Source organism: Vidua chalybeata, chromosome Z (assembly GCF_026979565.1).
Source record: "Vidua chalybeata isolate OUT-0048 chromosome Z, bVidCha1 merged haplotype, whole genome shotgun sequence".
NCBI classification, from domain to species: Eukaryota; Metazoa; Chordata; class Aves; order Passeriformes; family Viduidae; genus Vidua; species Vidua chalybeata.
Genome location: NC_071570.1, coordinates 7,996,667 through 8,021,662, shown reverse-complemented (window position 1 = coordinate 8,021,662; position 24,996 = coordinate 7,996,667). Strand labels below are relative to the sequence as shown.

Here is a 24,996-nt window from a genome sequence, read left to right as displayed (position 1 = left end):
GGTCTCTCTAATACTTTTGGTTGTGCATTCCTGGATTTTTTCTGGGGTGCCAAGAGACCAGCTAAAGGTGTAGAAACCCTCAAAGGGGTTTTTGTGTTTCCATGTGACCCTGAAGAGTCAGCTGAACCACCTTCTGATCCAGTGAAGAGTTGGACATTAGGAAGAATTTCTTCATAGAATGGGTCATTAGACTTTGGGAATGAGCTGCTCAGGGAGGTGGAGGAGTGACGTAAAGGAGATCTTTAGGGAAAGACTGGACATGGCACTCAGTGCCGTGGTCTGGTTGACAGGGCAGTGTTCACGCATAGCTTGGACTGGGTGAACTTGGAGGTCTTTTCCAACCTAATTGATTATCTGATTCTGTCCCCATAGTGGGACCCTGACAGACTGGTCGGGGACAAGTGTCTCGGCTTTCCCGGGGCGCTGACGGTCTGATCAAACACGAAGGGTTTGGGAAAAATCTCCCTTTCCCGGGAGGGATTCCCGAACCGCCACCTTGTAGGTGAGCCCGCCCGCCGCTAGGGGGCGCCGCACCCTCACCACGCTGGCTCCGCTGCCATGGCAACGGCAGAGGGGGCGCGGCCAGCTTGCGGCCTGGTTGCTAGGCAACGGGGCATCCGGGCGGGGCGGAACAGCCGCCGTAAAGCTGCGATTCGACTGTCGTAAAAAGAGAAAAAAAAACAAAACGAAACCCCGTGGTGTTGTAAAATGCCGTGAGGCGCGGCCGGCGGGGCCTGAGGGACAGAGCCTGGGCCCGGTCCCGCTCCATATGCCCCGAACCGCCCCGTCCCGCTCCATGTGGGGCTGCTCCTCGTCCACATCCTCCTCATCCTTCTACTATGGCCCGGAAAACAGTTAGCAGGAAGCGGAAAGCGGCGGCGGCTGCCGCCGCGGGGACCGGGGGACTCCAGGGGGAGCAGGTAAGGGATGAGGTGGGGATAGGGGAGAAGCGCTTGTTCCCGGTGGTGGGAAGGGAGAGAAGCGCTGGTTCCCGGGGCGCGGCGGACGTGCTGGTCCCCGGGAGGAAGGGGGTGACCCTGTCCGGAGGATGAGGAAGGAAGGTGTCCTGGGGGATTGGGGATCCTGGGGAGGAGCAGCCACGGTCCCGGTGGTAGTAGCCAGGAGTGAGGAGCCCCCGGTCTCGGTGCCAGATGGGGAGGGACGGCCCCGGTCCTGGTGTCACCCCAAGAGGGGCAGCCCCCAAGTGCCAGGGTCACGGGCGAGGAGGAGCCCCTGGTCCCAGGGTCAGTTCCCCGCGTTGTGCCCGCGCCCCGGGGCTCGTGGTGCCCGTTGGGTTCGGCCGCCGCTCGCCGCTCGCTGCCGCGTAGCGATGATGGCTGGATGGCTCTGGTCCAGCCGGAGGAGGCCGAGCGCCGCCGTCCGTATCGGGGAGCCACCTGGGTGTCACCCCTGCGCCTGCCAAGCTGAGGGCGAGGGCTGTCTGCGCTGCCCCTCTCCCGTTCCAAGCGCTCCGCTTCTTCCCGTGAACATTTGGCGTACCAACGGTGCCGAACCGCCACGGACTGTCGTTATATTATCGCCGTGTTACTCCTTTAGCAGATATTTCTTTTTGATTTCACGCTGCCAAAGGCTCTGTCAGCATTCCCGAGTTAATTTCCGTGCGCGGTGTTCCATGGGTGGTTTTAAAGGCTTCAGGGTTTTGCCGGGAATATCGCTGAATTTGAAAGGGTGGTGTCTTAAAAGTTTGTTTTAGTTGCTTTATCCAGTGCCTAACTTTATTATCCACAGTACGGGTGGGATCACTCTGTTCACAAAAGGAAAAGGCTCCCGCCGGTGAAAAGGTCTCTAGTATACTACGTGAAAGGGAGAGAGGTCCGGATGCAGAATGAGTCCAGCTACCACCGCTTGTTGCATGGATACGCAGCCCAGCAGCTCCCCAGCCTCCTGAAAGAGAGGGAATTTCACCTCGGAACACTCAATAAAGTGTTTGCCTCCCAGTGGCTAAATCACCGACAAGTGGTGTGCGGGACAAAATGCAATACGGTGAGTGCCACCTCTCGCTGTTTCCCCGTCCTCTGTTAATTATTCCACCTCCACCCTCAAATGATGCTTATCGTAATCAAAGTGTGTGAATGGCCAGGGAAAACTTTAGGAATTAGGAGTGGAGTCAAAATCGCGGCCTATTGAATGAAAGCAATGCTTAAGGACGATCTGTTCTCATCTGAATATGAGGCACTTCAGGAAGCATCTGTGTGATCTTACAGAGCGATTTACACCTGGTTTCAGGATGAAGAGCAACAGTGGGATTGGATCTTCCCTTTTGTCCTGCAGATGAGACACTAATGGACAGATATTAGCGTCTCTAATGGTGGCTGTCAGTGCTTGGCCAAACTTGCTGCTAAAGTTCCTTTTTTCTGTTAAGCTCAATCTTACATAGTTTGGTTTTACAAATGATTCTGTGCTGATGGCTTTTAAAAGTTGTTCTAAAACTGTGGTTAAACTCTAGATATTTGTCAGAGCATCCAGAAATGTTCTGACCTTAAAAAAAAAAAAAAAAAAAAAGAAAAAAAAAATTCAGGTCTTCAGTGTTGCTCGTTGACTTTATAATTCTTCACTCTAAAACTGTCTCCAGTGTCTGAATAGCTTTTCTGGTTTATATATCTTTACATACTTCTACAAAAACTGAGAGAACTCCTCAGGTTCTTGAAGTGATGCTTGGAAACATTTCAGGGGAATATTAAAATGGTGTCCTGTGGGATTAGTAAATGGAGGAGATCATATTTCATAGGTAATATTCACCACCAGAATTAGTAGCCCAAGTTCATTGGCTGAGGTTTCAATGTCATGCAAGGAGTTCTGATTGAATTAGTGCAAAATCCTAAATTGCAGGTTAGTTGGTGCCACATGTGGAGGGAAGGGAAGGGAATCGAGGGTTAGAAGGAATGAATGCATAGATGTAGCAGCTCTTAAATCTCAGAGTGTATCAGTTGCTGCAATTGCTTCTTTGCCTCAAGATCTTTCTGTGCCAAAGCCATGCTCAGTGGTCTGACCATCAAGGGTCAGTGGGCTGTTTTTTTCCACTTCTGATGAAACATTCTGAGATGTTCTATTATTATTCACAGTTGCACAGAGGGAGACTTTTATGCAGTAGCTCTTAAGAAGTAGGGCCTAACTGTATAAACAAAGCAATCTTTTAACAGCATTAAGCTCAAAATAGAATCTCTCTGCCTACTTTCTCCACATATGTTCATCTCCTCAGCCAGTCAGCAGCCAGCACTGGTTGTGGTTGTAGAGCTGCTTATGGGAGACGAACTCCTGCTGAAACACAGGCTCCCAAAAATCTTGCTTACTCTAGCGAGATGACTGTGTGTTTTATAGAGTTACAACGATTTTGCTGTGTTCTGTAACTTTTGTAGCTCAGGCGCGTTTGCAGCGAAGATAAATGGGCAAGTGGGTGTTAACGCAGCCTTGCAGAAAATTGGAATCAAACAATCATGAAGCTGAAGAGGGATTCACTAGCATTGTTAGCATTGTTCTTCCCTTTGCACATGCTGCAGCCAAGGGTGTTTGTCCACAGCTAGACTTAATGTTAGAGACAGACCTCCTCTGTCATTGAGCAAAATAGAGTGATTGCAAAAGAAGTCCCTGCAGCATTGTGAAAGATCATACAGGAATTATGACTGCTATAATAGCTGTACCTTGTTTGCTTTGTGCTCACATTTGAACAAGTAAAGCGTTAAACTCTGCACTCTAATTATGAGATTTTTTTCTCTCATCTCCTGAGTGAGTGACCTGTTAAAGAAAAATGCCTTTGTTGATTCTCATATGCTGAAGTTGTGGTATTCAAGTTGGGAGTAAATCAAAAACACCTTGGTTGACTTCAATGAGGTTTGCTGCATTGGAGTTGCACTTAATTAAAATTAATTCAAGAGAAAAATATAAACTATAGCAGTTATTTTAATCAGGGCTTGACTGTGGCACTGAGTGCTTTTAGCATTTAATTTATAAATTACCCTTCACTGTTCAGTGCCAGGAGGATTCACTGTTCTTAATGACAAAACAAAAATACACTCTTGTCACAGAGGAGGAAATTTGGGTTTTGTCAGTTGGCAATACTAGTTACTATAAAAACACTGAAGAGAATATGGAGTTCTCTGTCAGTTACTCTTTTTTTGATGAAGATTATAATATGTTCAATTATGTGGAGTAACTTTTTACCCTTAAAACTATTCCAGGATGTGAAATTACTTTATTCTTCTCTAGTGGATTATGGTGCTCACAGTTGAGCAGCTGTAAATCAAATTTTTCAAATATTTATATTCTGTAAAGGTATGTGCTTTTTCTGGTAGATTTAGAATTATGGGAACTATTACAAGCATTCAAGCACCTAAAATTTCAAATGAAATCACCCAGACTTTTCACCTGGGCTTTGCAGAGCCAGGATTCCTGTTTGCAAGAATTTTCTAGACCTTGCATGCAATGGGCTCCTTAATGTTTTTCCAATTCAAATGATTAAGCAGGGAACTTCCGAGGGGTGCAGACATTTAGGGTGTGTTCTGAAAGGCATCTAAATTACCAAAGACTGATGCTGTGAAGATACATAGAATAAACTGTGTCAGAAGAAGATACGGTCTGTAATCTGCAGTCTTCTTTCAGGCGTAGAGAAACTCATGAGATTTAGGTAGGAGATAGGTTTATGGCAGACAAAAACATAGAACACCAGGTTCCTGTGTTTTGGTGGGTTTTTTTTCCTCTTTACTATTTCAGGAAATCATGAAGAATAAAGTAGCATCTAAAAAGTAGTTTCAGTAATAATTTTTCAGCTTCTTTTCCTCTGTTAGTTACATCTACATGTTCAAGATATAATCTTTTTGCTAATTGCAGAGTTAAAGATGAAAAACTATAAGAGCTGTAAATCATTCCCTAAATACAAGAAGCTAATTAGTTCCCAGTTGTTTGAGAATATATTTGCTTGGAATCTAGTTTTGTTTTTTTTTTCTTTTTCCAGGCAAGCCCTATAGATGTATTATACATACATTATTATACATATATATACATTATACATACATATATACACATATTATTATATATACATTATATATATAGATGTGTTTAAACTTCCTTTCTGAATGCTCTCCTGATTTCTCAGGCAGCTTTTCCAAGGCATGCACGGGTTGGTTTCTGAATGCTGGCTGAAACCTTTTCTCTCTTCAGCAGATTGGTGTGTTGCCTTAGCTGCCCTGCTGTAAATCACCAGCTTTCATTTCCTATTAGAGACTTTAAACTTGTTTCAAGAGATCCTGTGTCTGTTTGTGTGTCTCATACAATTACAGCCCGGGATTGTGGTGAGAGTACAATGGGAAGTTCCTCCTCTGTGAATATGAACTGTCTATAAGGAAAATTATTTCCCCTTGCTTTGCAAGTTAATGTGTCTTCTGGCTTTGCATATGTGAGGAAGCATTGAGATGGCAGCTCATTTCTGATCACATGTAGGAAATGAGAAGTCTCCTCCAGTTTGTAGCTCTACTCAAAAGTCCAGTGAACAGTGACTGAAACTCGATGTAAATAAACCTCTGATGCCTGTAGTTGATATCTCCATTCACATATCTTTCAGTGGCTTGTGACCAAATAGCCAGGTGTTGGTTTCTTGTCTCAAGAGTATTGCTATTCTGTCAACTGCATGTGATCAATTACTGCAGACTCGTGTCTGTCTGGTAGTTTCTGTTCCAGGTATGGCGTGAGTTGTAAGGATGCCCTTTAGCAGGCAATGTCTGTCACTTCTCCATGCTTTGCCATCTGTCAGCATGTATTAACTGTCTCCCAGCCCCCTGAAATTAAACATGGAGGGCAAAATGCAAATAAAAAATTATAAATGTGATTTTGGTGCTGCACAAATGCAGTAACATCAAAGTCCGTGACCATTAGCTGGTAGTGCTTCCTAGTTTCACAGAAAAGTGGAGTGCCTGATTTCAGGGCCTTGTCTTTGAAAATATGAATTCAAAGTCAACCAACTTGCTGGCTGCTTTTACCTCTCCTCGCTTCTCAGGTGGTTTCTTTATATTGTGGATTGTTTCGCTTTGGACCCTTTCGAGAAGGATGTTTTTTTTACATTACACACTTGAGTGCCTCTACTGCATAACCTGTTAGTAAGTTTTGTGCTATGTTAGCGTGGTTGATGTAGTTGCCATTCCCTGTGATGTTCGAAAAGTCATAGCAGGTAGATGAAGTCCCAGGTGACTGGAAAAGGGAGAAGCCATTGTATGTATCTTGAGAAGTGGTAGAAGGAAGGACTCCAGGAACTACTGACCTGTCAGCCTCCCCTCTGCCTGGGAAAATCATGGGATCTAGTTTCTTTCTAGAAACTCTGCTAAGGTACATGGAGGACAGGGAGGTGAATTGAGGCAGCCAGCATGGCTTCACCAAGGGTAAGTCCTTCCTGACAAACCAGAGGCTTTCCGTGATGCAGTGACAGCAGAAGTGGACAAGGAAGAGGTTACAGATGTCATTTATCTGGACTTTTGTACAGTCTTTGACACGGTCCCCTGCAACATCCTTCTGTCTAAATTGGAGGGAGATGGAGTTGATGGATGGACTGTTGGGGAGTGAGGCATTGGTTGGATACATCCAGAGAGTTGGTTGGATAATCACATCCAGAGAGTAGTGTTCAATGTCTCAGAGTCCCAGTGGACATCAGTGACAACTAGAGTCCTTCACAGATCTGCACTGGGACCAGTGTTCTTTAATGTCTTCATTAATGGCATAGATAGAGGGATCCAGTGCACTCAGCAGGTTTGATGACAGCACCAAGCTGAGTGGTGCTTTGACACACCTGAACAATGGGATGCCACCCAGAGACAAGCTTGAGGAGTGGGTCCATGCATCATAAAGCTCAAGGCCAAGTGCTGGTGCTGCACCAGGGTCAGGGCAGCCCCCGGTACCAGCACAGGCTGGGCATGAACAGACCCAGAGCAGCCCTGCCCAGAAGGGCTTGGGGTGCTGTGGGTCAGAGGCTGCACATGGCCTGGCCATGGCACTCACAGCCCAGAGAGCCAAACGTGTCCTGGGCTGTATCCAGGGCCCCGTGGGCAGCAGGGGAGGCAGGGGATTCTGCCCCTCTGCTCTGCTCTGCTGAGACCCACCTGGAGCACTGCATCCAGCTCTGGGCTCCCAGCACAGGAGGGACAGGGTCCTACTGTCTCCCAGAGAGGAGGCTACCAAGATGGTTGAAGGGCTGGAGCACCTCTCCTACAAGGAAAGGCTGAGAGAGTTTTGGTTGTTCAGCCTGGAGGAGAGGAGGCTCTGAGGAGACCTTATCAAGTCCTTCCAGTACCCAAAAGGGACTTATAAAAAAGATGGGGACAGATGAATTGAACAGGGCTTGTAGTGATTGAAGAGGTAATTATTTTCAATTAAAAGAGTCACACTAGATACAAGGAAGATTCTTAAGCTTTACCATCAGGGTAGTGACACACCAGCCTGGGTTGCCCACACAACTGCTGAATGCTTAATCCATGGAAACATTCAAGGACAGGTTGGTCAGAGTTCTGAGAAACCTGGTCTAGCTGATGTCCCTGCTCACTGCTGGGCACTTGGACAAGACAACCTTTAAGGGTGCCTTGTAACCCAAACCATTCTATGCTTCTTTATTTCCATCTTCAACAGAAAGGAGATATACGATTCCAGTTTGATAGTTTAAAGTGTCCATGTTTCTTTGAGGCTTGGCATATGTTAGTAAATCTGTACTGCTACAGGAAAAAGAACCTGATACCAAGTGTTTTATGAACAGAAAAGAAAGATATTTATGATCTGAGCAAAAGTCAAGGCTGAGAACTTGGAAAAATCAATCACTGCTACTCAGGTATGACCAGAAATAGCACTGATGTAATAGCACAATAAGCATTAATAGCACAGTAAGTCTTCTTTTGTTGTTTTGTTAGCAAAAAATATGTTTGAAGGAGAACAAGTAATAATTTTCCAACTTGGCTGTGGGTGAGATCTTTTTGTGACCAGCCTTAGTTAGTCTGGAGTCATGCTGTTGCAAAAGTGGATGTTCCCACCTGCTCGTTTTGGCTAGCACTGATGTGCATGTGGCTAGGGAGTCATCTGCTTCTTTGTGTGCAGACAGGTTTTCTTGTAGGGTTAGTTTCACTAATGCAGATACAGTTGACCTTGCAGCTACTTGAGCACTAGTTATTGTCACAAGGGTGATCAGACTGTTTAGATGGATGGTGAGGAGGAGGCATATCTCTACATCTTTAGATTCTCAAAAGATAAACTTAAGCCAATTGTGGAACTTGAACATGATTGATTCTCTCTTAGTGACTATTTTTAACAGGGCAGTGTACTTACGTTGGGTTTCTTTCGAAAGTTACTATGAATGACAAGAATGTGCCCATGATTTCTGAGAGCACCGTGTGAGGAGCTGGTGCACAGAGCATGTTCTGAGCTCTTGCATGAAGAATGAGCAGTCTCTTTCATGCATGTTATTTGTGCCTTTTAGATCTCATCCATCCTGCTTGTGTAGTAAAAACAGGATGGCACCCTTTATTTTTGTTTTGATTGATTTGTACAATCAACTAAAAGATAGGGTAGGACTGCCTGTTCATCTGGTGGTTTTTGTGCAGGGGCAGCAGCTGAAGACATGAGTCTCTGCTGCCTTGAAATGGCATTTCTTAGACCTCTTTCTTAATCTTGCTGTCTAAAGTGAATGCTTTCAGTTGAAGATACATGGGAAGGGAATTTATCTCTACTGGGTTGTTAGCTTTCTAGGTGTTTCTTCCCCCTAAATTATTATGTCCTGAAAGGCAAGCCAAAAAATAAAAAAACCTGGTAAACCATTCTGCTCTCAGTATTGCATATAAGAATATGATGGGTTTTGCAGTTCATACTCTCATCTTTGGATACTCTGTTCCCTGCCACAGTCTCTACTTTTGGCAAGCTGATTAATGAACTTCCCTCATCAGTGAAGTGAGGAGTTTCTTGATTGACTTGATCATAAGCAGGTTGGACAGCCAAGAGGAGAGCCATATGGTAATCGCAGGGAAGCTATTTGCCAAAATGACTTCTCACCACTTCTGCACGTCAAAAGAAAAATAAGTGTACAGCTATCAATCTCTGCAAATGTGCAAAGATCATGAAGTTTCATGGCTATGTCAGCTGTAGTACCTAACCATGCTTGTCTGCCTTGATTCTTGAGTGATAGCACTGTTGCAAGCTGTGCATCTAAAGTACTTTAGAAAAAGAGGGGAAATAGATTTCTCTCTTCCATGTCATCCAGCCTGTTTCCTTGTTAGAACACAGTTGTCTGGCAGAGACCATGGTAGCTGAGTCTGCTGTGTTTCTCACAGATGAAGTGTGGTCCTTGCACTTCTGCCAGATGGCTGAAGCAATCCAGATTTGGTAAATCCTGGATGTCAAGTTGTTTGGCATACTAAAGGCTGACACGCATATGTTTTACTAGAAGGAAGAACTGAATTTTGTGCAAAGCTTAAAATCAAGAGACAAATACACACAATTCAGTATTTGGAGGCTGGTGGAGTTTTTTATGTCCAGCAAAAACATTGTTGGATGGGTTTTCCTCTTTATATAATGAGTAGCCAGGAAAAAATTCTTATTTCTGTTTGAGATAACAGAGAAAATTACTGTATGGTACAGTTATCAGGACTTCGCCAAGACTTTTAATGTCTACACTGCTTTGAAGTTGTTTGCAGGTGTACTTATTTCAACAGTTGAAAATATTTTGTATTTTATTTACTCTGGTGTCTTTCAAACTCCTGAAATAGTACTGAAATTTTCTGCACTCTTAGCTGAGTTCTTCTCTTGTTTTTTAACATTTCTTCCTTTTTGGCTTTAAAAGTGTCTATCAGCTGTGGCTCATCTTGGCTTCTGTGTGCTGGATTTATAGGGATGATTTCTGGGCAACCAGAGGTGCAGCTTTCAAGTGTGAGCTTTTGCTTCCTATAATGCCCCAGGTGATGTAAGAATCTCTGTGTGCAAGCAGTGGTTGCTTATTTTACTCAAGGGAGGTGATGGTTGTTTTTAAACTACTCAGTGACCAGGTTCCTTACCAAGCAAGTGGAGAAGTTACTGCTCTGACCTTTACAACCAAAACAACATAGCCAGTCCCTTATATGTGCAAAGTTTTAAGTTCTTTATCTTTTTAGTCCGATTAGTTTAGAGTTTAGGTAAAAGTATTTTGCATTAGAGTAAGTTTTTATTAACCAACACAGGTGTATGATGAGGGTGTCAGACTAGAGAATGCAAAGGGGTTTTAATTTCAGTCCCCCTACCAGATGACTTGCACTTCCAAGTGTGAATCTGTTACAGCTGTCACAAGTCTTTTGAGTCCATGAACATCCTTAGGTGTGGGTGTGTTTTCCTAATTAGTACTCCTGGTGTCAACATTAGGACGTGCAGCTGACACCTGCAAGCTTTAATCCTAACTACTAAACTGTTAATTTTGTTTAGGGTTTTGTATTTTTCAGTAGTTAAAGGAGGATAGGGGAGAGAATTGGGCATTCCTGCTGGAAAGAAATACTGGGAGTGAAGGGGGATATGCGCTCACATGGGCAGGACAAGGGATGATGGGAGGAGAGAGGAAATGACTGATCCTGATTCTTTATATTCTCAGTTCAGTCAGAGAGAAAGAGAGAGGTTTTCTAACCTGGCGAGAGCCTGGGAAACAGTTGGGAAAGAATGTAAATAAATCTCTAATCTCTCTTGTTATTCACATTGTTTATAGATATGTTCTGCCACCGTGTGTCATTCACTGCACACCAATGGTGTGAGATGTTTTTACTCTAAGACTAGTGGAATTAGTCTGCACGATGTTCTTATATATAGAGCGGTGCATTTGAAATAAATCAGAGTTTCATTTCTTGCCTTCTGACTTGGAGTTCTTCTGTTCCTGTCCTACTCAACAGTGACACTTTAGTGCAGATGTTAATTTTCAGGTGGCTAGAGTAGAGAGACTGCTGTGTGCATTGTGTTTTTACCATCTGGCTCGGGCAGTGAAGGCTTTGTAAGGCTTGGGAAGAGTGAGGAATGTCTCCCTCCTACTCAGCTACACCTCAGCTGTTGCCATACACCACATGTGTGTACAAAATAAAAAAGTAAACATGAAAATGCAGTCTCTGTAGGAATAATCTGTTTGTGTAAGACTGCTGCCTACAATCAGTTGCAGGGTGAAGATGATGCATAATTCTAGACACAACACACAGATAGCAACGAGTGGATTTCATCTTTTCTGTGGAATGTGTGTAAATTACCATACTTTATCAAGTTTTGATAAGATGTTAATATTCTGCTAGTTCAGTACATCAAGTAAAAGATATGCTGCTAAATTATCTTAATGTATTTTTCCTATGCTTTTATTAAAAGAACAGATCTACACTCTGTAAGAGTTCACCAAAAGCAGCTTGTATGTATAACTTCTTTCTAAGAACCTCTAGATTTTCTTCTGATCTTCTAGAAATGTCTGACAAAGGATTTCAGAACAATTTCCTTGAGGTGTGTATTTTTAAAATTGTATTAAAGGTTTTTGTTACAGTTGTCATCTTTGGTTCGCTTCCAGAGATTTTGAGACAACATTCTTGGTTATAGAAGGAACAGACTAAAGATAGTGTAGAATTTAATTATAATCTTGGGCTATGAGTTCTAGATCACTTGCCTTAGTGCTAAGTCAGCCTCAGATCCTCCATTTCCTTGCTTAACTCATGTTCCCTCATAGGGCTTTGTCTTCTCTGTTAGACCTATTTGACTGTCAGTGCAGCTGCCCTCTGAGCACCATCTATGAAGTGACCCAGCCCATGAGCCTCCCAAATGAAAGTGCACTTTGGCAGGCAATATAAACCTTTGTTCTGGTTTAAACTGTAATCCCGTGGTTGTAGATGTCTGAACTGACATAACACTGGGCATGTCTGTTTGAAGAGTTGTAAGATAATAGAGTTTTCTGACATTGTGTCAGTGACATATTGCTCTAATTTCTTGTCTTTTTGTGGGATGAGGTATATCACTAAATATCTTTCTTTCAGATGTTCACACTATATTTAGTTACTATTCTCTGTTTATCACCACAAAATAAATTCCAATTGCATAAACTGTCAGTCTGCAAAAGCTAAAACTTTATGGTTAGTGTGTTACCTGGGAGGCAGGAGAATCGTGTTAAGCTCCATGGGCCTTAATAGCTCTTTTGAGGTGGGTTTTCTTTCTCACTGTGGTAGGTAGAAATTTAAAAACAATATTGTTTTGTTGTACTGAACAGGGAAGAGAGTTTTATGTTCAAGGGCTTTTTATTCAAATGGGAAACCTCCCATGACGGATTTCTCTCTTCTCCCTTCCATTACTGTGAAAATGAAATGGAATGATTGATATAAACCCACTGTAATTTTTACTTAACCTGTTTTAAGAAGGATTTTATGCATTTTTCAGCAATCCTTGAAGCATTTGTGGATTTCAACTCAAAAAGAATGTCAGTTCAAAATAGGGAGGATATTTGACCATCTTATTTTTCTTTTCTCTTTGATGATGACTTACATGTCTGTTTTTTTTTTTTTTTTTTTTCCTAGTTATTTGTAGTAGATGTCCAGACTGGTCAAATTACCAAGATTCCTATCCTGAAGGATCGTGAACCTGGCATGGTGAACCAGCAGGGATGTGGCATTCATGCCATTGAGATCAACCCCTCAAGGACCCTCCTGGCCACAGGTGGAGACAACCCCAACAGTCTTGCAATTTATCGTCTGCCTACACTTGATCCTGTCTGTGTGGGAGATGTAAGTGGGAGTATCTGGGGAAAGTTTATTCTCTCACTTAAAAAGTTACTACTTTGAAGTGTGCTTGATCAGAGCAAGGTTATTATTTAGGAGCCTTGTAAGGAAGTAAAGTTCTGAAAACATTTCTGATTGAGTTGTCATTTCTGTTATGGTATCTTAAATATAATTGAGTACTCAAACATGTGAGTGGATTTTCAGGGCTTTGGGTCAGATTTCTTCCTCATCTTCCTTCAGGTCTACTTTAGCTTACTTTTCAGCACCAAAAATGTAACAAAATCCTAAGTATTGAAGTCTAATTGTGGTGATGAGCTCTGAAACTATTTATAGTGAAAAAATCTCTTTTGAGAAATTAAAACTATGTTGCAAGTTGTTAAAATTTTCTCCTTATCCCAGTGCAGCTTCTGGATGTATTATTCCAGAGGTGGAACTTGGTTTTGAAGATTAATTCTAACCCCATGGCTTGTGACAGTTTGATACAAACTGGTACTGGTTTTATTTATGAAATATCCTGAGGCCTTTTTAAAACGGCCAGTCTTTAAAAAAACAGCCTGGAGAATATGGTGGTGTCCTGTGAGCACTTCCCTCTCATTTCTCCTTTTTATTCAGAGCTTCATGTAGACGTTAACTGTAACAGCAGAGGTCAGATCAGAGTTTCTGCAGCAGCAGATAACCAGCTGCAGCAAGATTTGACTGAAGATTTGCATGACTTGCTCTTAATTTGTGTGACTTTCTAGCTTTATTAACAAAACTAGAGTCTTATGCTCCTTTTTTTTCCCTCCATAGGTTTCTCACACGCTAAAGAAAAGAATCTTGAAACATTAATCTATAGGTCATGTATTGTAAACTTAAGATTTTGGTTACTTTTTATAGTAGGATATGTGTTGGAAGAAAAAAACCCTAACAAATAGATACTTTACAGAAGAATGCTGCTTTCAGAATGGAAAATGTGAGAATTCTGGAAAATCTTAGAATTGAGATTAATTTTTCCTTGGTCAGAGGCCTGTTTTTCCAACACCTGTTTTTTCTTTATTAATTGCACTTCAAAACCAGATAAGTTAAAATTACTGCTAGGTACTTGAACTGTTCCAGCTTGATACTGGAATCTTAGCTGTATGCTTTTAATGTAGGTCTGTCCTTCTGAGCTTGTACTAAAAATCGAAGGTTACTTGTCTGCTTTGAGACTGCTCTCAAGTATAATGGCACAGAAAAATCTTTCTTCTTTTAGGATGGACACAAGGACTGGATATTTTCAATTGCGTGGATCAGTGATACTATGGCTGTTTCTGGTAAAGTCATATTTTTTTCTCTTGAGCTGTTTGCTTGTTTTTTAAGCTTTCCTTCTCTCTGAATGTTAAAGTGATGCACAACATTTGATAAGTGTTAGGAAAGCACCTCTGTCAGGGCATTTGAAACCACTTGGAACTACCTAGGCTGTTTAAAAACTTCCTGGACTTAGTATGGTGCTTCATTGTATTTTGTTGTTGGGCCTTAGTCTAGATCTGATTTTCCTAGTATTAGAATATTACTGTGTTTCTAGTTAGGGGATGTTTGAACACAATGAGTTACAGGAAAAGATTCCACATAAGAGGAGTAATTTAAAGAGGGGTGTTGGTTATTGGTTAATAACTTTGAAACACTTGAGATCAATATCAGTTTCCTGAAGTCATGTAAAAGAGTAATTAATGAGAATTCAGATTGTTTCGTCAAGCTCTCAGTACAGTTGTGTGCGTATATGTATATATGCACTTACACTATGGCAGTCAATACAGAAGGCTGTAATAGAGAAACTCAGTTAATGACTTTTTGGTGACTAGTTGGATAATCAGTGTAACTTCATAAAGAGTTACTTGGGTAAAGGCAAAAATAGCAACGTCTTGTTGCATTAATTTAGCATTTTACTGCCTTTCTGTGCTGAGAGGGCGTACTGTTCTGTACTCAGAGTTGTCAAACTGCAGGTGAGAGAAAATTATAACAGTCTTATGTAAAAGTCACATATTTGAATTGTTGGTTTAGTTTAGTAGGATTTTTCCTCCAAACCCAAAAAGCTAACCCTAGAATTTTATTTTTTAAATTTTAATCAAGTTTTTTATTATAAAACTTGATCTTTGCAAGTCTCTACCCCAAATATGTACAGAAACTCCCTCACATTCAAGCTCGTAAGCTTGAAGAGAACAGCACAAATGATTACAGATGTCCAGGGGAAAGATAAGGATCTGATAGACTGCACAGCATGTGAGATAGAACTCTGTTGACTCGGTATTTTCTAAAGGTCAGGGATGGATGTGTGAGTAGAAGTGTTCTCTACTGCCATATTCTCTACTTTGGTGCTTATAGCAGACAGGATGTAGGTTCTATTTTCCACACCTCAGACACCAGGGAAAACTTGTTGAAACCAATTAGCAAGACTGGTTGCTAAACTGAATTCTTTAGAACTCACTGAGACCCCTAATTAAGACTGAAAAAAGGCAACTAACTACTGACATGGTTTTAATTTTAGAGATTTCAATTACACCTGTATCTGAAAGTGTCAAGCAGAAATACTTGAACTCTAGACATTGAGGATATAGCATGTATTTTTATGGCAAAAGCTTCAGATGAGATGAATAATTCTCAGGATGGTATGAGCCTAGGGTAGCAAATGATACTCTGCTTGGCTTCAGGACTAACCAGTTGAGCAACATACATGGACTTTTTCCCCTGCCAGGGCTATTAAAAGGGACAGCTTCCTCCGAAAGTATGTCAGGATGTTTAGAAATTTTACTGCTGAGTATTCAGCCTCCGTAACAAACAAGATTAGGTGCAATAAAAACCAATGGCATGTAATGGAGTGGCAGGATGTTGTGCTGCTGGATGCAACTGCCATTAGGATTCTCCCTTTTGTATTTTTCTCTAGTAGGTGATAGTGGCAGATGCCTGAATCCATCTGTGAGGGGGCAAAGCCATCTCTGCTGTACTGGACCACTCCTATTGCAACAAGATGTTTTGCTTTACTGTCTTTGCAGCTTCTCCCCTGTGAGATAGCAATGCTGATAAATTTAATAGCCTTATATAGATACATAGCTTTTCTGGCATCTTCATTATGAATTTCTTTTGACAGAATTTTTCACTTTATGTAGAGAAGAAATTGAAGTACCTGTCAAATCTGTCAGAGCTGACTTAGATGGAAGTGAATTGCCTGAATGCCAGAAGGGATGTGTGTAAAGTCTTGGATTAAGTCTGTATTGATCAATGAACCAGAGGCATTCAGCTTTCTTCATCCAGTGTTCTTAACATTAGTGATTCATATTTTAGATTAATGTCTTCAAATTCAGTAGAAAAATAAAATGAGCTCTTGTCTGTTTGACCTAAGTTACATTCTTTAAGAAGGAAGTGGCAAAGGTTTTAGCGAAATAATTTTTCTTATAGATTTCATCCAAAGTCGTACAACTATGATTAGAAATAGATGTTTCTGTTCAGCTCACGAATTACTGTGTACTCCGCCATAAGCATACTGACAGAAATCAAGTAAACCCAAATGGGCATAAACCCAGCTGAAGTTTTTGTGGAGATATTTTGCATTGGTTTAACAGACTCTTTTACCAAGGCTGAGAGTGACAGGCTCAGGCTGAACCTATAATCTTCAGTCGCTTCTGATAATTGTTGCACAGGGTTGTGGGTTTGGATGTATCCTAAATTGTTTGAAAACATATGAGATGGTCTAGCTGCTTGGAAACCATATGGAGAGTTGACAGTGAGTTCATAATATTCTGAACTTTACAGCTCAGTAAAATCATCTTTTTGTTAATAATAATATATGGGCACTAACAGTGTGTTCTGTTAGATAAACTAAGAGTATCCTTTTTTTCAGACCCTATTGATTAATCCTTTTTTTAGAAAAGCAAGTTCTGTATATATGGAATGGACTACTCATGTATGGACTATTTGATCAGGTTCCCGGGATGGTTCGATGGGTCTCTGGGAAGTCACAGAGGATGTGTTATCCAAAAGTGATGCCAGGCATAATCTCTCTCAAGTTCCTGTCTATGCCCACATAACACACAGTGCTCTGAAGGATATTCCTAAGGAGAACACCAATCCTGACAATTGCAAAGTCCGAGCATTGGCTTTCAACAATAAGAACAAGGTCAGTAAGATAAGCAAGACAGTTGAGAAGTCCTAAAACTGTCCCTGTGTATTAGAAAAACTAAAAAGTAAGCTAAATAGAATATACCAGAGAAGCAAGTTAATATGTTTTTCTCTGATTATTTTGCATCCTTGTCTTTTGAGGCAGTGGTTTTAATCTACTACGTCTGCTTCTGCCCCAAGTGAATGGAGGAGTCTAGAAAGAAAAAAAAAACCCCAGACATTTTAGAAGGCACACAGTTTTCCCATGGGTTTGGTTTTAGATTTGCACCCTAAGCAGGGGAGTAAAGCAATATTTACAAGAAGCTGATAAAACAGCAACACATCTCTTGCAGCTTGAATCCCATTTTTGAGTGCTCTTTCCGCTTTCCTTCGTGTTTTGTGAAGACCAGCTAACATTTAACAGTTCCTGTTTCAATGGTTGAATCCTTTCTGGGTTGCTCAGCAATTGAGGTGACTGACTCACAGGGCAGGCACTAGCGCTTGCTTTGGGTTATTTTGTTGGTATTTGACAAGCAGTAAATGTCAATCTCCCCCATCCTCATGTCCTGTTATTACCAGTGGGTGTAGCAATTCATTCATAACTTCGTCCCCTCCCCCCCCCCCCCCCCCCGCCCTCAAAGAACAGAAAAGGTCTGAAGCAAAGGTGGGTGTGCTGTTGGAAGCACAGTGATCCTGTAGGCTTTATTTTTCATAATAGCTGTTAGTTACTCCTCCCTGATGGAAACTTAATGTAACTTTTTCAGTAGAGTAGTGCCTGAAACTTGCTTCAGGGTTAGAATCAGTGTGGGGCCTGCTGAAGAGAATTGTCAACTCTAGATTGTACTGTCTCATAATTCATTATTTTTTTGCCTAGCAAGATTTATAGTTTTGAAAGTTATTGTTATTTACTCTTTTGTTAATTTAGATTCTACTTGACACTTGAAGTACTGTATAGCATTCTATGAAAATCAGTATAAAATGAAAATCATCTTGAGAGAGCCTTTACAGGATTATGGATGAGTTCAATCCAGACTGTGCAGCCTGTCTAGAACAGAGTGTGAGTTTGTAAGGATATCTGTAATACAGAAACTAACGCTTTTCTTTTTATTTTCCTTCTAATAGGAGTTGGGAGCTGTGTCCCTGGATGGGTATTTTCATCTTTGGAAAGCAGAGCACACGCTATCAAAGGTGCTTTTCTGTTTATTGGAGTTAAACATCAAAACCTGGAAGCAGTTAAGGCTGTTCACTATTCTTCATTTCCTTCATATATTTGAAGAGCAGCAGTGTTTATAAAATACTTAAAAGTTCTGTGTATAATGAAATGTCCTGAAATTTGGAGCTTGAAGAGGAGAGAAGCTCTGCGCTCCCCTTAACTGGGAGAACGGAAAGCATTCTTAACTTTCTGCTAGTTTCGGGTTAGCTGAAGTGAACTGTTGTGTGGAGTATGGTGGATACTTGATTAGTAGAATTCATAAAGGAAGTTGCACTTATTTAAGTGTAATGGCAAATCACACCCAGACTTGCCTATGCTAGTGAATGTGATACCTTTTTTCAGCTGAGAGCTGATGTTGCTGTGCATCTGTTAAAGAAATAGCAGCAGCTTAGAAGGATCTAAAACAATTTATTAAAATGTTCATTTTTATTGGCTTCGGCCTTTATTGTCTCCATTTGCTTCAGATAAGGCACCCCATTGCTTTCAGTTTTTTCCTTCTTATTTTTCTCCTGCATTTTGTTTTTTATTTCCCTGCAACTTCCTAGAACATAGCTTACAAAATTGTTTTGTTAACACCTTTGTCTTTCCTTGTAACAGGTTGATTTTTATTTTTTCTGTTTCCAGTTACTTTCCACAAAGTTGCCATACTGCAGGGAGAACGTGTGTTTGGCATATGGTCAGGAGTGGTCAGTGTATGCAGTAGGATCACAGGCACATGTCTCTTTTCTGGATCCAAGGCAGCCCTCTCACAATGTTAAATCCGTCTGTTCCAAAGAACGAGGCAGTGGTAAGAAACCTGTCAAAGGTGCTTCAAATGGTTTGCTTGCAGAAGTAGCTGTTAAAAACTGTAGTAAGTCAAGCTTCTAACGAACAGGCAGGGCTTTTCTAGTGATTGGCTTAATAATTAGCAGTGTATGTATAGATTTGGTTTTGTGACAGTGTACCTGGAGCAACAAACAAACCAGTTGTGACCATCTCTGAAATCTAATGAAGGGCAACATCACTGCCATTAGAAGCAACTCAATTGTAAACCATCCAGATATTACTGAACTTTCAAAAGTGTGCATTTTACTGCTGTGTATTTTTTACTGGGTCTTGTTCTATTTTTAATCATCTCAAAGCAAATGCAGTCTTTTTACCACTATTCATACTGTTCTTGCATTCTTCTCTATGAATTAGAAAAAAGGCATGTCGTCTGCTCTGTGCTACCTTATTGGGAGTATGTGCTGTGAGGGAAAGCTTGCTTTGTAATTTTAAAGCCATGACTGAGATTCTTGATTTTCTACATGATTTGAGTGCTATTTCCTTTTCTCATATGGATGCAGTATGTCCAGTTGAACCTTATACCAGGGCCAGGCACGAGAGTTTGCAGAGTGCATGGTCCCATAAAGTGCTCTCCATATCCTTTACTATCAGGCATGAGAAGGTGCAGTGAGTGCCACATTAATCCCAGACCAGTAAGTTGCAGTCCTTACTTAGCTCATCTCTGGGCTTCCATCTCTTCATCAGGCAGGTTACCTGAAGAGGACATATGTTGGCAAAGATAGGAAAGTTTTATTTATGCAGTTACTGAGCAGTGGTGTCTAGATCAGTGTCAGGGTTTGCTGCTTTCAGATCTGGGAGAAATGTGTATCATGTCAGGAGAAGTCAGCTGAACGTCTTACCAGCAAGACTGCTTATCTTCACTTGCTGTTAGTGAGGATTCGGTCCAGATCCTGACCCAGACACTTCAGTATGGTGCCCAGTGGTGGCTGGTAGCTGAAACCTGCCTCAAGTATGTGATTTTCCATATTGGGGGATAATGTATGTAGGGAGTATTTTGAGGGGTTTCTCCAGTTCATGTCTGGAAAAAACCTTTGTTCAGGGCTGTTTTCTCTCCTGCAGAGTAGGTGCATCTTTTTATTTGGCGTGGTGGTGCAGGCACATAAATAACAGTAATTCCCAAGATACTGAGTGTTTCCATTTTATATTGATCTCCCTGGGACTTGGGGTGGTGTAGCACCTCTAAAAAACAGGGTCTTTATTGATCTGTGGACTAAAATCTGATTTCAAGTGCTTTGCAGTGGTACCTGAATGTGCTTTAAGTTTCGAAGTGCACCTGCTGAACGTGGTAAGTCCACATTAACTTCAGTTCACTCAAGTTGTGCACAAAGGCAGGTCACAGAAAGGTGGTGGCTCAGTAAGGCTGGAGTTGGAGCTGGCTTTCCTCTGCTGTAACCCTGTTTACACAGGAAGGCAGTGAATGCTTTTTAGTACATCTTTTAAGTGTTGCTTTTCTTAGCAGCTGTAAAGGGAAATGCACACCTTGGACAGTAGATCTTGATCCACAGAAGCAATTGCTCTCTGCATGACTGGCCTGTAGAGCCGTGTTGTGTACTCTCTCTTCATGTCCTGAAGGCAGCAGACAGAGCTTGTATGGCATAGACTCTGTGACTTCTTGTGTAAGGCATGCCGCTACATCTTAATTTCCTTCTGGGATCTGTAGACCATTCCTGCAGCATGGGAGTGAGGCTCAATATACTTACCTAAATAATCTAGGTCCACAGGTGGTAGAGGGCTGGGAGTATATAACTTACTGTGATAGGTTCTAGGCATCAACTGTACTTTTAGCTTGACGGGAATGTTTAATCTGAGGTACTTCAGCCCCTTAGGAGACAATTTGAAATGCTGTTTTTGAAAGCCTGTTCTAAATATCCTTCTTAGTAGTGGGTACACAATGGATTTCTTCAGTTAATTTCTTTAGTTAGAGAAAGATCCACAGTTGTTCTGCATTTTATCACTTTTTATTAATACATTTAATTGAAAAGTATATATCATCTGCCTTGATACTCCATCACCTGTTTGTGTGAAGAAAGTGTTCTTGTGTGTGGCTTGTCAAGAGCACTTCTTGGAGCAAAAATAAGAGGAGGTCCACTCTTGTGCCTTTCTCCTCTTAGCCAAGTGACTGCTCTTGCTGACTGCAGAGGGCTTAAGGCTTTCTGTGTGTCTTTGCCAGAGCCAGATCCATGTGTTGGGATTGGGGGGGGAGGTCTTCTGCTGTCTTAAGTGCATTTGTAGCTCTCTGAATTAAAATGGAAACTCTCATATGAATCTCGTAATCTACTTCAGTAGAGAGACAGTGGTTTCCCACCCATTAAGCCCTCAGCCAAGACTTCACCCCATATCTGGAGCAGGACAATGTGGCTTTGCCTTGTTCTAAGTGTGTATCACGAATGCTGGTGGCTGTGGATGTCACATCCAGTGGCAGAGGCAGAAGGATGAGGACATGTTTCCTGTTAGGACTTTATACAGAGGGGAAAGGAAAACTCTGTGATTGCATCCACAGCTCCCGATTGTCTTTTGTCACGTGCGCTGCTGGGAATATTCCAGGATGATACAAGTTCTGTGACATTCAGCCCTGCTTGGTGTGGTGACAACACTTGGCATGTGACTGTAGCTGGCATAACTCACGTATTTCCTCTCCTGTTTGAATGCTTGTTTAGGCTGTAATTCAGTGGTATTTTAAAGAGGGCCTAAAAAGCCCTAGGGTTTATAACCTGGCATCCTGTCAAGAAGGAAGGAGAAGTATAGATGTAGTGGAGTTTAACCTGCATGGAAGAGTTGTTTGCAGTAGAGTGGTTACACAGAACAGTATTTGCACAATAAATGGAGATGAGATTACAGGATGTTTTGCAGATTGCAAATTTTTTACATTCAGAATCTCCCCAAGACTAGTTCCAAGGGATCCTTGATTAGCTGAGACTTCAAATTTAGATTTTGTGAGAACAAAATTTACACTCTTGTAATGGGATAACTGAATTGTGCTGACATGTTTAGTTTGAACTGTACCTTCCCATGTACTGGTGGAACATGGTGTAGTTTAGATGTCAGGAGTCCTGTTCTGTTTTCTTTCCTGGCTAAAGTGATAAAAATGCCAGCTACTAAAAATCAGCTGTGCTTGTTTGAGAATATTTGAGTGGAGACAGATCAGGCTCGTTAATAGTTCTGAAGCTATCTTAGCAGCAAAGTGACTGGTGATTATTATGGTTACACTTCCTTACACCTAGCCTGTTGATCAGCACAGTGCACTTGGTGGCAGCTGGGACTTTCTTTTCTCAGATGGTCATTTACAGCAGGTTGGCAGGTAGTTAGGATGTGAGCTTATGGAGGAAAACAGCGTGATGTTCTTCCCTCTGCTGCCATGTACTCGCTCTTGGTGTGTTAACTTTAAAGGCTTATGCACACAGAGCAAAGGTACTCTGGACCCTAATTGGCTTATCTGGCAGACCTGAGGGCTGCTGAGGATGAAGCTTCTTACTATGTACCATTGGTGTAGCTGATGGTCTCAAGGAGTAGGGCAGTCATGTATGCAATCAAAGCTGCTGTTTCAATAGCATCAGTGGGATTTGTCTGCACTGCTCTGTAGCAGTGGGAAAACTTGTGTGTCTTGGAGAATACTAGTAGGTAATATTAGACATGAAGTAACAGCACTGCAGAGCCAAAGCATCCCTATTCCTTACTGCACTGTCCTTCTCTGTTTGAAAGGTATCCGCTCGGTGAGCTTCTACGAGCACATCATCACTGTGGGGACAGGGCAAGGCTCCTTGTTATTTTATGATATCAGAGCCCAAAGGTTCCTGGAAGAAAAGCCCCCCCGTGCCTGCTATGGACAGAAGCAGAAATTAGGAGGAAGTGAAATTTTGAAGTTGACAACCGGGAAAGGCTGGCTGGTAAGTAGTTTGTAGCTGTGATGGAGGTGGGAGGAAGTAGGCCCATTATATAGGAGTGGCGTAGAGCCAATTCTTTTTGGACCTGTTGTGTCTCAGTCAAACAGTATTCATGTAACCAATAAATAATAATTAAGAGCAAGAAGTGCTGCAGAATTGCTTTCTACAAAAGCTTTATGAAAGGGTACTGAAGGTTATTTTCTTGAGTTAAGGTATAGTGATTACAGTTCTTATGCACTCATTCATAAATAAACTAGATTTTATATCTTTACATTTTCAAATGTAATCTAACTTGTAGTTTTCAGAACTTCAAACAGAGAATAAATGGTCTTTCTTTAAAGCCGTGATAATCTAATGTGGTACTTGAAGCAAGAGAGTTTTAATTTAATTTTGTGCAGTTTTAGAAACTGTGGCTTCCTGAGGTAATGCCATGGCAGGCACTTGAGTTTGGTTTTCTGTATGTTATCGTAAAGCAGTTAATGGCTTTGTTTAACTTTGCTCTATTACCTTTTATTGTATCAGTGCAATGTCCCCTCACCTACCCATTCCAGTGATTGACCTAAATGTTCTCAGAAAAAGGTTCAGGACAACTCAGGTATCTTTTAGTTGACATTTATGAACCTTCAGGATTGTTAAGAGAAAATACTCCTTTTTAGGCTCTGGAAGCTACCTAATGCTTTTGTGAAACAGGGTTTTGGGTTTGTTTGGCAACAATAACGATCTAAACTTTCCTTTAACAGAACCATGATGAAACTTGGAGGAATTATTTTTCTGACATAAATTACTTCCCAAATGCTGTTTACACCCACTGCTACGACTCGTCTGGAACGAAACTGTTTGTGGCAGGAGGCCCTCTTCCATCAGGACTTCATGGGAATTATGCTGGTCTCTGGAGCTAATGATAACTCTTCGTTCTGATGCTGATCTTTACACAGATTTCCACTTTTTCTTTTTTTAACAACAAAATTGTGTGATGTCATTGATTCCTGATTTAAACACAAGTTATTTTTTGGCAGAATTTTCTGTTGGTCTCCAACAGTTTTGTACATCTTTTTGAACTAGTTTTTTGCTTTAACCTCCTTGATCCTTTATATGGAGGGGTTTTGAAGTCCTTTTTTATTGTATTTACTCCAAATGACTCTTCCCCCTATTTAGGCTGGCTTGGCCATGTGTCCCCTCCTCTACTTTGCTGTGAGGTAGGATTTCTTTCTTACAGAGTGGTTGCTCCTGAGCTTTCTGTGAAAGTCTTGGGGCTGCATGTGTGCAGGTACTTTGTTGTCAGTTACATTACCTGGAGTGAGGACTACTTGTAATTAAAAACTATTAAAAATATTTATAAGAGATAAGCTACTAGTTTATCTGCAAAGCCTGGCCCTGGCCTGGGTTGATCATATTTTTTAAAAGTACAAATCTAATGACACTGTTTTTACATAGAGGGATATGGTAATTTTAAGCTGTACTCACTGGAGCCCGGGATGGATGGATTCCTTGGGGGGTATTGCCCATCAAATCCAAAGTGCAGGAGTTTCTAAAAGTGCATTTGTGTTCGAATGGTAGTTTTCAGCAGTGCTAAGAGCAAAAATTGGTCTGTTTCTTCACTGTCCGTCCCAGGTATCATCTTGCACAACTGGAGTTTGTATAGACTGTTCTGCAGCATGGCTGTTGCAGGGTGACATTACATTGAGGGCTGCAGAGATGCTGAGAGGAAATGGGGGCTAGTTATTCAAAATGAACTAAATCTATCTCTTCTCCAGATGGTTTCTGAGTATGCTGTTAGGGTAGCTTATAAGCTCTTTATAAACTGCCTAAAACCTTGGACTTTTTTTATCCCAGGTTGTGGAAATTTTTCCCCTTTTTGCTGTTCTGGTTGGCCATCTGCTCAAAGAAGCCAATGGAATAAATAAACTATTTTTTTCCACCAAGATTAAAGAGTGCATCTCAGACTTTACTAATGCAAGTGAGCAGCTTTCCGCGAAGGAGGGTATCTTGGTGTTCCCTCACTTTGCGCTAGCTATGCTGTAGGAGAGGCTCAGGCTTTTCCAGAATCCCCTGCTGCCTTCTGCTTTCAGACTCCCTCCAACTTCACCTGGGACTGGGAGGGGAGAATGGGTCCAGCGCCCTTCAGGTCCAGCTGTGAAGCATGTGCCTCCCAGGGTGATGGTCTTACCCAATACTCAGCTAAAATGCAAGACTCCAAGGTGTTCCTCCTTTTGGCAGGCACCAAACTCTCAGCTTGTTA

At 41.7% G+C, this 24,996-nt stretch overlaps 1 protein-coding gene across 1 annotated transcript; it reads left to right on the top strand.

Annotated features, from left to right (window-relative positions):
• The first annotated feature begins 618 nt into the window (after positions 1–618).
• DCAF12 (DDB1 and CUL4 associated factor 12) lies at positions 619–24,679 on the top strand. Its single transcript, XM_053932351.1, has 9 exons — positions 619–920; positions 1,750–2,004; positions 12,528–12,734; positions 13,960–14,020; positions 16,664–16,857; positions 17,961–18,026; positions 18,676–18,838; positions 22,576–22,760; positions 23,498–24,679. The coding sequence occupies exons 1-9, from the start codon at positions 840–842 to the stop codon at positions 23,654–23,656; spliced, it is 1,371 nt and encodes a 456-aa protein (XP_053788326.1). The 5' UTR covers positions 619–839; the 3' UTR covers positions 23,657–24,679.
• The last annotated feature ends 317 nt before the right edge of the window (positions 24,680–24,996 follow it).